We start from the raw sequence: 15,022 nt of genomic DNA on the forward strand, positions 1-15,022 counted from the left end.
CACACAGTCCAGCAGGTCCCAGGAGGATGACCCTGTGCTCTGTGGCTGCAGGACGTGACGCGAGCTTGATGACCCACACAGCTAGGAAAAGGCGTCCACTCGCTCTCTGATGAGTCTCGCTGTCTTAGTTCCCCTGGGGCTTCCTTAGAGAAGCTCCCCTAAAGGAGAGCACTCTCAGGGCAGTGCAACTGATTAATGCTCTCTGGTGCTGACAGAAAGGTTGGAGGTTCAAGTCTACTCAGAAGCTATGTCTTTTTTCTGCTTTTTAAAAAAAGTAATAAAAAAAAATCTGTAATTGGAAGCTCCATGAAGCACAGTTCTACGAGCAAAAAATTGACTCTACAGCAAAACAAATAGCCAGCTTTGTTTTAGAAGAAAAGAGGATTCCAGATAGATGAGGCCAGCCAAGGAGTACTGGAAAGACTCAAGGCCTGGGCTTGGTGAGCGGGCCTCGATAGCACATTGTCACATGGAAGACTCTCCCAGCATCACAGGGACATTCACACAGGACGTGGTGGCCAGGGCTGCTAGATGGAGAGGCCCTATGGTCCAGTCCCAGCCCCTATAGATGACAAATCTGAGGTCCAAAGAGGAGAAGCAATTTGCCCCGGGCTAAGACTTTCAGCCCCTGCTATAATCAGCCAAGCTTCATAACAGGACCAGGGTCTATTCTTCTTCAGCACTTGTCAGTTTTCATTTCATTCTCCAAGCACACCAGTGTGATCTGGAAAGCTGGAAACATGAGCTCTCCTCCAGCGAGAGAAAGTGAGTCCTAGAGATGTTAGAAGATTTCTACTATGTGGTGCCAACATGTTAAAAATGTGTTCATTTCAGGATAACATAGAGACTGCAAGGTTGTGTGCGCGGGATCTCATTGATCAGCATTGGGCTAGGCTGGGACTGTCTGCTTCCAACAAGGCCCCGGGTGACTTGCTGCCTCCTTCATTGCTTTAAATAAGAAATACTGAGTTCCAACTCATGCTTGCTACAAACCAGTAAGCAGTGATGGAGGCAATGGCTGGTGTAGGGGACAGTCTTGGTCCAAAACTCTAAAAGGTGGAGGAGTTTTCATGAGGCCAAAAAAGGAATAGCATGAGCTAAGGCTTGGAGACAGAGAGGTTTGCTAACCAGGGAAGCTGAATCTTGGATTTGTGGGAGATGATGGTGACTGAGCTGGGAGTTCCTTAGCGAGAAAGAAAGACTCAGGATTCAGGGTTACCCAAGGAAGCTCAGTCAGGACAGGTGTATCTCGGGGATTGTGTGGGTTTGGTCCCAGACCAGCACATAAGAGAGAGTATCACAACAAAGTGAGTCACATGAATTTTTCATTTCCAGTGCATATGAAAGTCATACTTCCATGCTACCATAGCCTTTTAAGGGTACAGCAAGAGTACGCAAAGGCTTGAAATATTGTGAGAATTACCAAAAATGTGACATAGACACAAAGTGAGGAAATAGTGGGGGGAAAATGGTGCCAATACACAAAACACAAGGTGGCCATGAATTTTCAAATTATAAAAGAAAGCACTATCCATGAAGGGCAATAAAGTCAAGCCCTGTTGTTGAGTGCCTTCAAGTTGATTTTCAATTCAATGACTCCATGTGACAGAGCAGAGCTGCCCCCGTAGACGACCAGGCTGTCCCAGGAGGACACTCTGGTGATGTAGTCCGTAGCCAATCGCATTGGTAACCCAGAGGCCTCACAGCTCCGGTGCTTCAAATCCACCAGCTGGTCCTCAAGACAAAAATGACACCGTCTCCTTCTGTTATGCTCCACAACCTCAGAAACTCGAGGGAGGGTTACTACAAGTCAGAACTGACTCGACAGCAGGAAGGTTTTAAAATATTTATTGGAGCAGCTGGGTAGATTCAAAGTATCAATCTTTAAGGGAATGGCCACCAACTTAACCATTTACCCTATCTTAATTGCTTACTGACTTTAACATTTGCAGTGATATGAACTAGTATTTATTATAAGTACTTTCATTTATAGAGCACTAGAAAGTGCATGGTGGCATAAATGGCCAGCATACTCAGCTACTAAGTGAAAGGCTGGAAGTTCGATTCCACCCAGAGCCACATCAGAACAGCGATCTGATGATCTGTGTCTGGAAAAACAAGTCATTGAGAACGCCGGCTCATGGGGGTCTCCATGAGTTGGAGTGGGTGCCATGGCAACGGGTAGAGCAAGAAGGCTATTGAGAGAGTGGGAAAATGGGTTTCTAAGACATAATTAAACAAGCTGAAACTCTGTTCTGGAAGAGAGAAGAAGAAAAAAATAGTGAGAACAGCTTTAAATCTCTGAAGGGTTATCATGGGCCAAAGCTGGTTAGTTTCTATCTCCACTGAGGAAAGAGCTGTTAAAATTGGTGCAATTTGCAATAGATGGAACAGATGAAAAATATGATCCTTTGAGTCCAGAAATGGGTAGTTTGAGGAGACGGGCAGTCTCTTTCCATAATTTGAGTATTGCAAGGGCTTGGGTCTCAGAGACAGCTGAGAGGCCAGCTTCCCTGGCAAACTGGGGGTCAGTCTGGTCACGGGGTGGGATGGGTGAGCTCTCCCAGGCCTCCAGGTGGGATGCGGGCTCTGTGCAGACAGGTCATTTTAAAGACAGGGAGGGTTTTAGGTGAAGAGTTAGTCTTGTCCTGCCCAAATGTGGGAAGATAATCTCTGACGATTTAACACACTTTGAAAGACAAATGTGAAGACGGCAACTATAAATTTACTTTTCTTTGTGGTGGTGGTGGTTAGGTGCCTTTGAGTTATGACTCTCACAGCAACCCTGAGGACAGCAGATCAAAACCCTGCCTTCTTCTGCGCCGTCCTTGTGATCGTAACCACACTCAGGTGTTACAGTCATGATGTCGATTCATGTTTTCCTGTAAGTTGTTGTTATGCACCATGTAATCAGAACCAAGTCACAGCTGACCCTCCGGTGGGCTTTAAGTGATTGCGAGTCACACAGGACAACTGTTCATCCTCCTCCCCCGAAGGGTCTGGCAGAGTCAGCAGTGCATGCAACTCCTTGCCAGAGCCAGAGCTCTCTTCTCCTATCCTGAGAGCACATAAAATAAAGAAACCACTCAGTCATGTAACACTGACAGAATATGCCCAAAGCTTTGCACTAAATCTAGTTGTTTAAAGAATGCAGAGAAAGATCACAGACCCAATTTCCCTTAAGGTGGGAGCTTGTTTATCCCAGCTACCTGAGGCCTGAGCCAATAAACACTGAAGCCAATGGTGGGGCTGAAACCATCAGCTGGGAGTGGACATTTTCTGCAGCTCACAACTTCTAGAATAATCCATAGACATGAATTAATGACATCCTCAAGTCACTCCCTTGAGTTTGGCTAAAGTTCCCAAGTCACTGTCAATGCCAAGTTCTCCCCCAGGATGCTGTATCACCCATCTAAGGAAGAATGCATTTGTATCTGAGCCATGGAAGAGCTAAGCAATTATCAGACCCACAAATGAGAAGAGTTTACTGTGAGTGGCCTAACTTTCCCTTTTTTTTTTCTCTAGAGAACGTTGCCAGGAGAAATTTCAGGCACACATCAAGCTGACAGTGATGGGCACAGCTTGCAGGAAATGCAAATGTGATCTATATGCTCAGCTGTCCTCAGGGGCCCGCCTCCCCTGGGCTTCTGCCTCCACTCTCATCTCTAGCTCTCTCGCTCTCTCTCTCTCTCTCTCTCTCTTTCTTTCTCTCTCTCTCTCTGTCACACACACACACACACACACACACACACACACACACGAATAAAGAGCTCCACTTAGCTGGGAGGGAGTTTTTCACTGAATTGAATGCTAGTAGGTTTTCTTTGTTTCTCATCACCCTAGCACTGTCTTTAGTAATTATACAGCCCAACTAGACCAAATACAGATTTGTATTTGGGGAAAAAAAAGACCCAGTATAACAGTAGACCAGCAGGAGTCCCCGTTGTTGTTGTTGTTATTGTTATGTGCCATTGAGTCACCTGGAAATCATAGTGACCCTACTTACAACAGCTCTGAAGCCTGCCCTGTCCTGAGACAGTCTCACTGACTCTGACACACATACCCCCATTGCCCCAGTTATTGTAACAGTCCATCTCATCCAAGGTCTTCCTCTCCTGCTCTGTCCCTCCACTCTTCTGAGCATCATGTCCTTCTCCAAGGACCAGTCCTTCCTGGCTACATGCCCAAAGTATGAGATGGAACTTAAAATCCTAACATTCAAGGAGAAACTTGGTTTCACCCTCTCCAAGACAGACCTATTTATTATCTTGGCAGTCCATGGTATGTTCAAGACTCTTCTCCAGCACCACAACTCAAAGGCACCAATTCTTCTGTGATCCTTAGTCATTGTCCAGTTCTCTGATGCACAACAAGTAGTTGTGAAGACCATGGCCTGACTCAGGCGCACTTTAGTCTCTAGACTGACATCATTGCTTCTCAGTACTCTGGAGAGGTCCCTGACAGCAGATTATCCCAGTGCAATTTTTCTTTTGATTTCCTCACTGCCAAGAGTGTTGATTATGGAGCTGAGCAAGCTGTAATTGTTAACAACCTCAATCTCTTTTCCATCCATCATGGTGCTGCCAATTGGCCCAGTGGTGAGAATCTTTGTCTTCTTGATGTTGAGCTTCAATCCATATTGAAGACTACAGCAGGAGCCTCTAGATGGCATAATTGGTTAAGTGTTGTAAATTACTACCTACAAGCCTGTCAGTTCAAACCCACCCAGAGGCACCTTGGAGGACCTGCCTGGCAGTGTGCTTCTGATGGATCAGAGCCCAGAAAACTGGAGTAGTTCTACTCTGCACATATGGGGTCACTGGCATCAAGAGTTGGAACCAATTGGGCAGTGACTATCACATCAGTAACCTGATCAACAAATGTCATACTTTTTTAAAATTAAAGGAATTAACACAAGCAGATAATCTTCCATATTCTCTGATTCCGTGACCATTTAGTCAAAAAATCCTTTCACTCTCTGTCAGGAGAAGCTGATGAGCTGGGAACTGGTGTTGCAAGAAAGCAACAGGGCTTTTCCTCGAGTGCCCTTCTTATGACCACGGTGTGTCAGAGTCAGTGAGACTGGCTCAGGATGTCATACACGGGTTTGCTACGAATCGCAGACGACTCGACGGCACATGACAACAACAGCCTGGCTTTACTAGCCGTCTGAATCTGATCTAACCAAGTTAATGAACACATGCGGGTGTGTGAATGGGGCTTGTGAGCCTATCCACAAGGAGACCGGCTGTCTACCATTCCACAAGGCTACTGGTCAGTCTCAACATTCCACAGGGCGACTGGATAATCCTGCCATTGAATTTAGCAAGCCAGAATGCAAGACAGACAGAACTTCCCCAGACAGTGAAGAGGAAAGAGACTTCCTGCCACCATCAGCACCAAAACCTCACCACCAGAAAAAAAGCAGCCCTGGCTGCAATGGAAACCTGATGTGAGATGAGGCTGGGGCATGGTGAAAACCAAGATTTGCAGGACTGATAATTTTATTGGACAAAAGACTAGGGGTGGGGAGGAGGGTAAATGGGAAGCCAATTTTGGTAAGACCGAGAACTTGAGAACAATGGACTGGAGCCAAGGTGTTCAGGCCTGAGAAGCCTATGTGCACATTTTGGGAGCTGTCTTGACTGTATTGTATTATTAATCTTGACTATTACCATTTGAGTTGGGGGAATAAAGAAAAGAAAATGACCAAAGGCAGTGGCAGCTGATGGTTGCCTTCTCCAGCCCTGTAGCTTAGATGAATGGAAGAGCAAACCTGGAAGGAACAAGCACAAAGGCTAAAGGTAGGACCCTGAAAATTGCTTTTATCTGTTTCCTATAAAGAGAAAAAGATCTCATTCTGACATAGGCAGGCACTATGCCAACCAGTCAACCTGTCTGCTTGAGATACTTAATTAAGATGATGCAGGGTCAGAGGGAAACGGTTTCTCCTTGGAATTTGATGCCGTGGAGAATAATTGGATGAGTATGTTGTTAAAATCAAGAAAACAAAGATTCTCACCACTGGGCCAATTGGCAGCATCATGATGGATGGTGAAGAGATTGAGATTGTTCCATTTTTGTTTGCTTAGCTCCACAGCAACCAGGAAATTAAAAGATGTATTGCAATAGGAAAGCCTGTGGTTAGAGACCTCTCTAAAGTGCTGAAGAGCAACGATGTCATTTTGGAGACTAAGGTGCGCCTGATACATGCCATGGTCTTTGCAATCATTTGCTATGCATCAGAGAGCTGGACAATGACTAGGGATGATAGAAGGAGAATTGGTGTTGGAGAAGAGTATTGAATGGACTGCTAAGAAAACTAACAGGTTTGTCCTGAAGAGGCTGAAGCCAGGCTGCTCCTTAGAGGCAAGGATTCTGAAGCTTCAACTGACTTACTCTGGACATGTTGCAAGGAGGGACCAGTCCTTGGAAAGAGACGTCATGTTTGGGAGGGTGGAGGGACAGCACAGTAGAGGAAACCCTTGATGAGATGGATTGACTCAGTGACTGGGTAATGGGAGTGGGTGTGTTGGAGACAGTGAGATTGGCAAAGGATAGGGCAGGCAACTTGATGGCACATAACATGTTTTTATGCAGAGTTGAGTTGGAACAGACTCATAGCTGACCCTCCAGTGGGTTTTCAGAAGCTGTAAATCACACAGGAGGAGATCACTCATCTTTCTCCCACAGAACAGCTGGTGGATTCAAACCATGTAACTGTGGGTTGTCAGTACAACTCCTTACAACTAAGCCACCTACATTTCTAAATATGATTGTCTTAAGGAATAGTTATTTTCAAATTCAGAGGCCATGTGTGCCCAAGAGAAGCCCCAGGCCCTTTTCCATTTGGGTGAATCTGTGCGATGAGTGATAAAAAGTCCCAGTCCCTTGCTTGCTGGCATGCCTTCCAGGTATAGGGCAGCAGGGCCAACTCCCATCTAGCCAACATAGGGCAGGAGGGCCTGCTTCTGACATTCTTATTCTACCATCAGAGAGGACATCCCTGGGGGGCAGGGATGGTCTGTGATTAGAACAGTATTCAGTGATGTTATGCGAGTCACACTCGTGGTAAATGGGGACTCTGGGAATGGGACAGTTCACAAATAATGGTACAAAGCCAGTCCCTGGGTAACTCAGGAGTTGTACTGGAGTTGGCTTTGTGCTGAAGACTCCTGGGTAACTTAGGAAAGCAGCATCCTGGGTATCGTAGGAGTGAGGCTGGGCAGAAAGGAATTCAATGGGGGGTCAGAGGAGGAGCATGACTTCCTGAGGCACCCCTAATTTGGACGTGCAGTCAGCACTTAAGGCCACTAAGGGGAGAAGTCCCACAGGACAAGTTCTGGGTGGACAGCCCCTTTCAACAGCTCCCAAAATTTCCTGCAGGAAACAGTCACGTGGAAAATGTGTTAAGAATGTCAGCTCTTGGTGAGCTCCGGTGGCCTAGTGGCAAGAAGCTGCACTGCAATCCCAGAGGTGTGTGGTTCAAATCCACCAGATCCTCTGCTGGAGAAGGAGGAACAATCTCCTTCTGTACCAGTCAGATCCAAGTTGACGGTACACACACAAAAATATAACAAAAAAATTTTAAGAAAAAGAAACAAAGTTCAATAATTTTCACACTCTGTTAAAAAAAAAAAAGACTGTCAGCTCTGAACCCTCAGTTCCTGAGTCCAACTCACTAAGAATTTATACTCTTAATCAGCAACCACAAATTATCCTAATATGAAGGTGCGGTACTCAGATACACTGGTCTAGGAACCCTTGTCGCTTTGGGCCCAGCCTGTGAACTTGCAAGGTCTGCAGCCTGATGAGACCTTGAGGTGCTCAAGAGGAATGAGTTTTCTTATTTTACTGACCAACTTCCAGAAGGGAAAGTAAGACATGTCTGCTATTTCTTCTGAACAGCCAACAGGATGTGGGATTATGCAGGATTACTCTGTGGAAGCAATCAAGAAGCAATCATGAAGGGCTTCAGGAATCGCGGCTGCATTCACAGCCTTGTCAACTGTAATCACTTCTCGTTCCCACTTCATTTAGATGATTAAGATTACCCACCTGGATGAGCCACTGTCTTTAAATCTGGAATGTATGTCAGTTGCTCATGTCTCCCGTCACTAAAACAAACCCAAGCTTAGTTCATCACAGGCTGGCAGCTGACAGGACTTGAGCATTCTGACGGCACCCAACAGCATGGGAACATTTCCAGACAGGCACCCCACTCAACGAATGGCTGCACCTGGATTTAGAAAGTCACTGGACCTTGAAAGTCACTAGACGGGGTAAATCAAAGAGAATAAACACAGTCCTGTCCAAATGCAAACTAAGGCAGATCTATTGCTTTTTAGAGCACATACAGTGGTGGCTTATTGCTAAGGTATTGCACTGTCAACACAAAGGTACATAGTTCACATCTACCAGCTGCTTCATGGGAGAAAGAAAGGCATTCTGCTTCTGTGCAACAAACATACTGCCTCTGAAAACCTGCTGAAGTGTCAGCTATGGGTTGGTTCCAACCCATCAGTGTATAACAACAATAACACTGTAACTGAAGGAACATGGGTGGCCTGGTGGTAAGGAGTTGCACTGTCAATCCAAAGGTAGGCAATTTGAATACACCAGCTGCTCCCTGGGAGAAAGATAAACAGAATCCCCCTGTGGGATTTGTTGTTGTTGTTATGTGCCGTCGAGTCGCTTGTGACTCATAGCGACCCTATGTACAACAGCCCTAAACTCCACTCTGTCCTGTGCCAATCGCACTGTCTCTGACACTCCCATCCCAATTACCCCAGTCACTGAATCAATCCACCTCATAGAGGGCCTTCCTCTCCTGGGCTGTCCCTCCACCCTCCCAAGCATGATGTCCCTCTCCAAGGACCAGTCTCTCCTCACAACATGTCCAAAGTATGTTAGACAGAGCCTCAGAATCCTTGCCTTCAAGGAGCCACCTGGTTTAACCCTTTCAAGGACAAATCTGTTTGTTTTCCTAGCAGTCCATGGTATTCTCAATACTCTTCTCCAGCACCACAGCTCAAAGGCATCAATTCTCCTTCTATCCTCCTTGGTCATTGTCCAACTCTCTGATGCATAACAAGTGATTGCGAAAACCATGGCCTGTATTAGACGCACCTTAGTCTCCAGAGAGACACCATTGCTCTTCAGTACTTTGGAGAGGTCCCTAACAGCAGACTTTTCCATGGCAATGCGCCTTTTAATTTCCTGGCTGCTGGTGCCAAGACTGTTGACTATGGAGCCAAGCAAACTAAAGCTGTGTACAATCTCAATCTCTTCACCATCCATCCTGATGCTGCCAATTGATCCAGTGGTGAGAATCTTTGTCTTCTTGACATTGAGCCTCAATCCATATTGTAGGCTGCAGTCCTTGACTCTCTGCAGCAGGCGTTGTACATAAACCCTATGGGATTTAACCTCTGAAAATCCTCTGGACAGTTAGCTATGAGTTGGTTCCCACTCAACAGCACTTACAACAGAGTAACAGAGCCCGACAGGATTGCTTTTGATGAGTACAAGGATATACTCAATGTATGTCACTAGTGATTTTATATTTATAGTCATCTTTTTCAAAACGTGTTGATGCTTGGGCTACATCTGAGTGAGCCTCCTCTCAGGGCCTGATCTGTGAAACATCAGACAGGTAACATCCTGACCTCTAGACTATGCTGGCCCCTGGGTCATCCTGTACTTACAATTACAGGCACTGGAGACTAGTTGCCCAAAGTCCAGATAGTCAGAATGGGATTCACATGCCCAGCAAAGCACAGGTGTTTCATGGGATCAAGGCTAAGGAGTGGGGATGTTGTGATGACCTGGCCGGCCTGAGAAAGAGGAGCCTTATGCCCAGTCTCATCTCTGCCACTTGCTGTACAGAGTTGAGGTGATTTTAACCTCTCTAAGCTTCTGTTTTCTCCCTACTTGCTTGAGAAGGTGCTTATGTCCCCTACAGGATTGCTGCAACAGTAAAATGAGCAGACACTTCTCATAGAAAATAATTCTTTAGGAAAACTTCAGCCCCACCATATTTTTTTAAAAAGCTTATATAATCTCTTCTTAATCCCTTCCTTCCTATAAAAATTAACTCCTCTTCTTAAAACGCTTTGCCCTCAAATTGATTGCAACTCAACTAAGTTGAGCTCCTCTTATTAAACCACATTGCCCTCGAGTTGATTGCAACTCTAAGTGACCGTAGAGAATTTCAAAGTGGCCTGACATGTCTTTCTCCCATGGAAATGCTGGTGGGTTCTGACTGCTAACTTTTCTACCAGCAGTTCAGAACTTTAATCCCTGTGCCACCAGGGTTCTCATCATTTCTTAATAGAAGAAAAGAATATCTGCTTCTCTTTTGAGAGTCCCTCCCTGTCCTTTCCCCTGTTGTTATGTGCCAGTTAACAGCACTGGAGAGAGCAGACCTTGATTATCACCTCAGCCTTTTCCACCTGCTTCCTCACTTGATAGGAAACCATGGCTATTCCAGGGGCTCCTAAACAGGAAGCTGGTGTCACTCGGAAGGGGTAGTTGTTTGTGGTTGCTTTTTCACTGGTGTGTAGACGCACCCTCCATGCCTTATCCTGCATGTCTAAAACATTAGGTCTGGCATTTAGAATTGGGCAAGGTCTAGGCGGATGACATTGACTCTCCAAGATTGAGTAGAGGGGGTTCTGGTTCTCTCATGCATAAGGAGTTGTGCAACCAACTCAAAGGCAGGCAGTTTTAATCCACCAGCTGTTCCTGGGAAAAAATGTGTACAATCTCCTCCCATGCAATTTATAGCCTCTGTAAATTCAACAAAGGGTCAACTATGGGTGTGTTCCAATTCGACAACAGTGAGTGAGTCACCTTCAGTAGAATGGTGTGAGGTCTCTTGACCATCTCCACAAGAATGGCATGGTCACCCTCAATTCTTACTACGCAGCATAAAGACAGGAGTCATCATGGGGTTGGGGGCTTAGAAATTTCTAGAGGGAGTGGCTGTGACCCAACGGTGGGTGGGCTCTGCTGTAGATGAGCCCCAGGCTGGACCCTGCACCTTGCCCTACCTGGGCCTGAAGGATGAAGGGGCCATACCCCAGAAGAGAGAGAATGGGAAGTCAAGGGAGTCAGGTATCCAGCTCATGCAACATTGATGGAGTAATGGAATACTGCACCTACCCCCTGCGGATCCGACTCTTGGTGCCTCCTGGCACGGGGAACCACAGGCTCTCTGTGGGACATCTCTGACCGGACAGTGAGGACCCTGGTATCTTATCCTCATCCCCTTGACTTCAAGGCCCCTTGCCTGGGCGTGCAAGGCCACACCAAACCAGAGGAAGAGGTAGGGTCTATGGATATTGCCATAAGTTCGTTGGGGATGGGAGGGGGGGATCAGACAGTGAGAGAGGGCAGACAGAAGGGCCAAAAGCCTAGAGCAGAGAAAAATGGGAAAGGGCTTGGGAATAAGGGAATATCTCAGAGCTTGGAAAGGTCTGAAAGTTCTAGAGGGAGGCCACCTGGACTCTGAGGGCCTGGGAATAGTGAGAGGTTGATAGCTAGAAAGGCCGGTGGACATGGCCCAGAAGGGAGCAGTCGACTGAGGAAGAGGAGGAGGACAGAGACATTTAAGAGGAGGTAGGGGGCTCTGAGGGAGTGACAAGGGAGTACCAAGGAGTGACTAACAAAGCTGTGTGTAAGTGGATCATGGTGTCTTGGTGAAGGTCCCAAAATAAACATTCACTCTGGCCCCAAGTCTTAAGCACTGAGGCCGTCCGAGATCTACACAGCCAATTCCCCCCACATCGCCCACCTTCTTTGTGGCCTCTGCCCCACCTCACCCCACCCCGGTCCCCCAGGGCCTCTCTGATCCCTGCCCGTCTATTCTAATGTTATCTCTGGTCATCTGGCTTTCTTTCCAGTTACTGAAGTGGGGTGCAGAGTAAACTAGGATGAGGTTGGGGTACTAGCTGAGAAGACAGAACTGAGACCAGGCTAAATAGCTTACAGTCCAGAGGGACTTCAGCTACAACTTCCTGTAGAAGGAGGGCTGGGGGCCGAGGCCCGCGCCCCACTCCTTATAGTGTGAAGTTACCAGAAAGGAGTAGATTTTTTTTTTTCCCTTTAACCTAATCCCCTTGATGGCTCTCGTTTTTTGGAGTATAAGCCCTCCCCTAAATGTCGAGATCAGTATTGAGGGCTGGGGTGTCACTCTCCCTTTCTCTTAAGTTTTTCTGTTTCCCTCCTTTGTTTCTGTGTGTGGTCCTTGATACCTCCATTTCTTTCTACATCGTTCTGGTGTTCCCTCCCTCCCCCCAGAGCTGGGAGAAGCGTGTTCTCAGCGATGAAGCTCGGCAAGAATCGGACTCACAAAGAGGAACCGCAACGACAAGGTAGGTAGCTTGCACCTGCCCTGCAGCCGGCTCAGTCCCGCCCCTACTTCTGCCCTCCACGCCCTCCACACGTGACTCCACCCTTTTCCCCGCCTCCCCCAAACAGACTCTTCTTCGATTGGTCCACCAGAGTCAGCTGGGAGGAGCCTGGGCACCCATTGGCTGGTAGGGAGCCCAGGCTCATGATCTTCTAGAAGCAGCAATGCCTCCCAGGCTGAAGAATTGCAAAAGCCTTGGTGTGAGCTGGTCAAGAAAAGAGCACAGGGGATTTTAGTACAAAATCTGTGTTTATACGAGGCACCTTATATCTTCTTTACAAGCAGCTCTGGTGGCTACCACATTACAGGCTGCACTACTAACTAAAAGGTCAGCGATTGGAATCCACTACCAGTAGCTGTCTGGGGGAGAAGGATGAACATTTATAGTTCTAAGTATTTGTAGCTTGCAAAACCAACAGAGAATCACTGTGAGTCCTACTAGACTCCAGGCAATGGGTTGTTTTTTTCTCACACCCTCTTTGCTCCCATCATTTTTTTACAAAGAAGCTAAGTTTTGCTTTCCTTCCTTCCTTCCTTCCTTCCTTTCTTTCTTCTTTCTTTTCTTTTTTTTTCCTTTCTTTCTCTCTCTCTTTCTCTCTCTTCTTTCTTTTTCTTTTCTTTTTTTCTTTCATTAAGAAGGAATAGCCAGAGAGACAGACAGACAAAATAGAAATAATTTTGGGTCAATTTTTCAATCTTGGGAGAACCAAGAGAGTGGGCCCAGACACAGAATTCGCAGCCTGCTCCCTGAGGCAAACCCTGAGCATCTGACGAGAGGCCAGGCAGGCTAAGGCAGGCTGGAGAGACCTGTGCACCAGGTTCAGAAGAGAGCAGGCTGGTAGGGAACTGTTTAAGAAGAGGTAGGGGGCTAGGAGACCAAGGGAAAGAAATGGAATGGACAAGCTGCCGTCTGTTCAGTGTCCTGGGAAAGGTCCTGAGGGAGTCAGTCATCGTTCAGCCCCCTACTGAGAACCAGCTTTCAAAACCAGGCCCTTTGACCATGCGCACTCTTGATTATCTTCCCAGTGTTCCCTTTATGGTCAGTTAGCTCCCAGAGTCTCTCTCCTCATCTTGTTCCCGTGTCAATTCCAGCTGTATCCTTTCTCATCTGAGAGAGTACAGCTAGCTGCTGATTGAGACCAAAACACATCATCTTCAGGTGACTTCTCAGAGCTGTCATTTCTTCACCTTAATGGAATTCATACACACCAGATAGGGTTAGAATCTGAATTATTTTACTCTAATTATTATACCTGGATAGTTACTTCTTAAGTCTTGTTTCTTCCTCACATGTGACATGAAAATAATGCCTGTGCTGACAGGATGTGGAGTAACCACTCAATAAGTGGTAGCACTGTTACAAGATGACCATTAGATATTCATTATCCTTTACCTCTTTCTAGGGGCCTCTGGTGGCCTAGACCATAGGGAATTGCACTGGCAACTGAAAGGCGGTGCCTCTCTGGTAGTTCAAACCCACCAGCTTCTCTATGAGAGAAAGATGGACAATTCCATGTGTTATTTACTGCCTCTGAAAACCCACTAGAGGGTCAGCTCTCAGTCAGTTCCGACTCACTGGCAAGAAACCATGTCTTTTACAAAAGATACATGATGCTTAAGTAAGCATGATATCATAAAAGAGTCAACATCCAGAGTACTAAAAACTAAGATCTGATATAATACCAATTAAAATAGATGATCAAGTTGTTGTTATTGTGTTTCACCAGAACTGACCCTCCAGCAGTTTTTCAGAGGTTGTAAATCATATAGGATGAGATTGTTCATCTTTCTCCCTCCAAGCAGTTGGTAAAATTGAACTGCCTGCCCTGGGGTTGGCAGTGCAACTCCTTACCACTAGGCCACCAGAGGAGATAGACAACCCCACAGAAACACAGGCCATAAGATTCTCAGCAGATGTTATAGGTAAGCCTTGAATTTGGCTCTGAGCTTCTTAGATGCAATGTCAAAGAGGTAACACAGCCACTGTCCCCCCGACCTGCTCACCCACCCAGCCTTTCTTCCCCAGATGAGCCAGCAGTGCTGGAGATGGAGGACCTGGACCGCCTCGCCATTCGACTGGCGGACGGGCTGGACCCTGACTCCGTGTCTCTGGCCTCTGTCACAGCTCTCACCACCAATGTCTCCAACAAACGGTAAGTGGGTGGCAGACCCACACCCCCACTTACTTCAAACCTCATCAGGCAGGACTCAATTTGTCATGCTGGGGATTTGGATGGGGAAGAATTAGGGCTCATGGACGGCTTCTTCCTAACCCTGCCCCCTCCTTATTCCTGATGCCTCATTTGTCTCTCTGCATTGACAGACATTGCAGCATCTGCAGGCTGCAGCCCTGGTCACTGACCACCAGTTGGGTCAGGCATATCATAGCACATAGAACCGCCCAGCTCATGACAAGACCTAAAATCTGCCCACTCTTACTCTGTCTCTTAATTAGTCTTCTCTGGGGACCCTGACAATAATCGTTGAGTAGCTAGAGTTCATAATTTTGTCCCTCAGCCCTCTCCCAGGTATAAACATTCTCAGTCCCCATCCCCAGCAGCCCCTTTGTCAAAAGCTTAACACTGAATCCTACATACTTCTCCCCTC

At 46.7% G+C, this 15,022-nt stretch overlaps 1 protein-coding gene across 4 annotated transcripts in view; it reads left to right on the forward strand.

Annotated features, from left to right (window-relative positions):
• OTOF (otoferlin) overlaps nt 1–15,022 on the forward strand; it is a 134,763-nt gene that overhangs the window by 74,297 nt on the left and 45,444 nt on the right. For all 4 annotated transcript variants that reach the window (XM_006880609.1, XM_006880611.1, XM_006880610.1 and 1 more), the window contains 2 exons: nt 12,304–12,377; nt 14,442–14,568. In XM_006880609.1, the coding sequence (XP_006880671.1) occupies nt 12,304–12,377; nt 14,442–14,568 (201 nt within the window). The remainder of the gene's footprint in view (nt 1–12,303; nt 12,378–14,441; nt 14,569–15,022) is intronic.

Source organism: Elephantulus edwardii, unplaced genomic scaffold (assembly GCF_000299155.1).
Source record: "Elephantulus edwardii isolate Elephantulus edwardi_28Jun2011 unplaced genomic scaffold, EleEdw1.0 scaffold00009, whole genome shotgun sequence".
Lineage (NCBI taxonomy): Eukaryota > Metazoa > Chordata > Mammalia > Macroscelidea > Macroscelididae > Elephantulus > Elephantulus edwardii.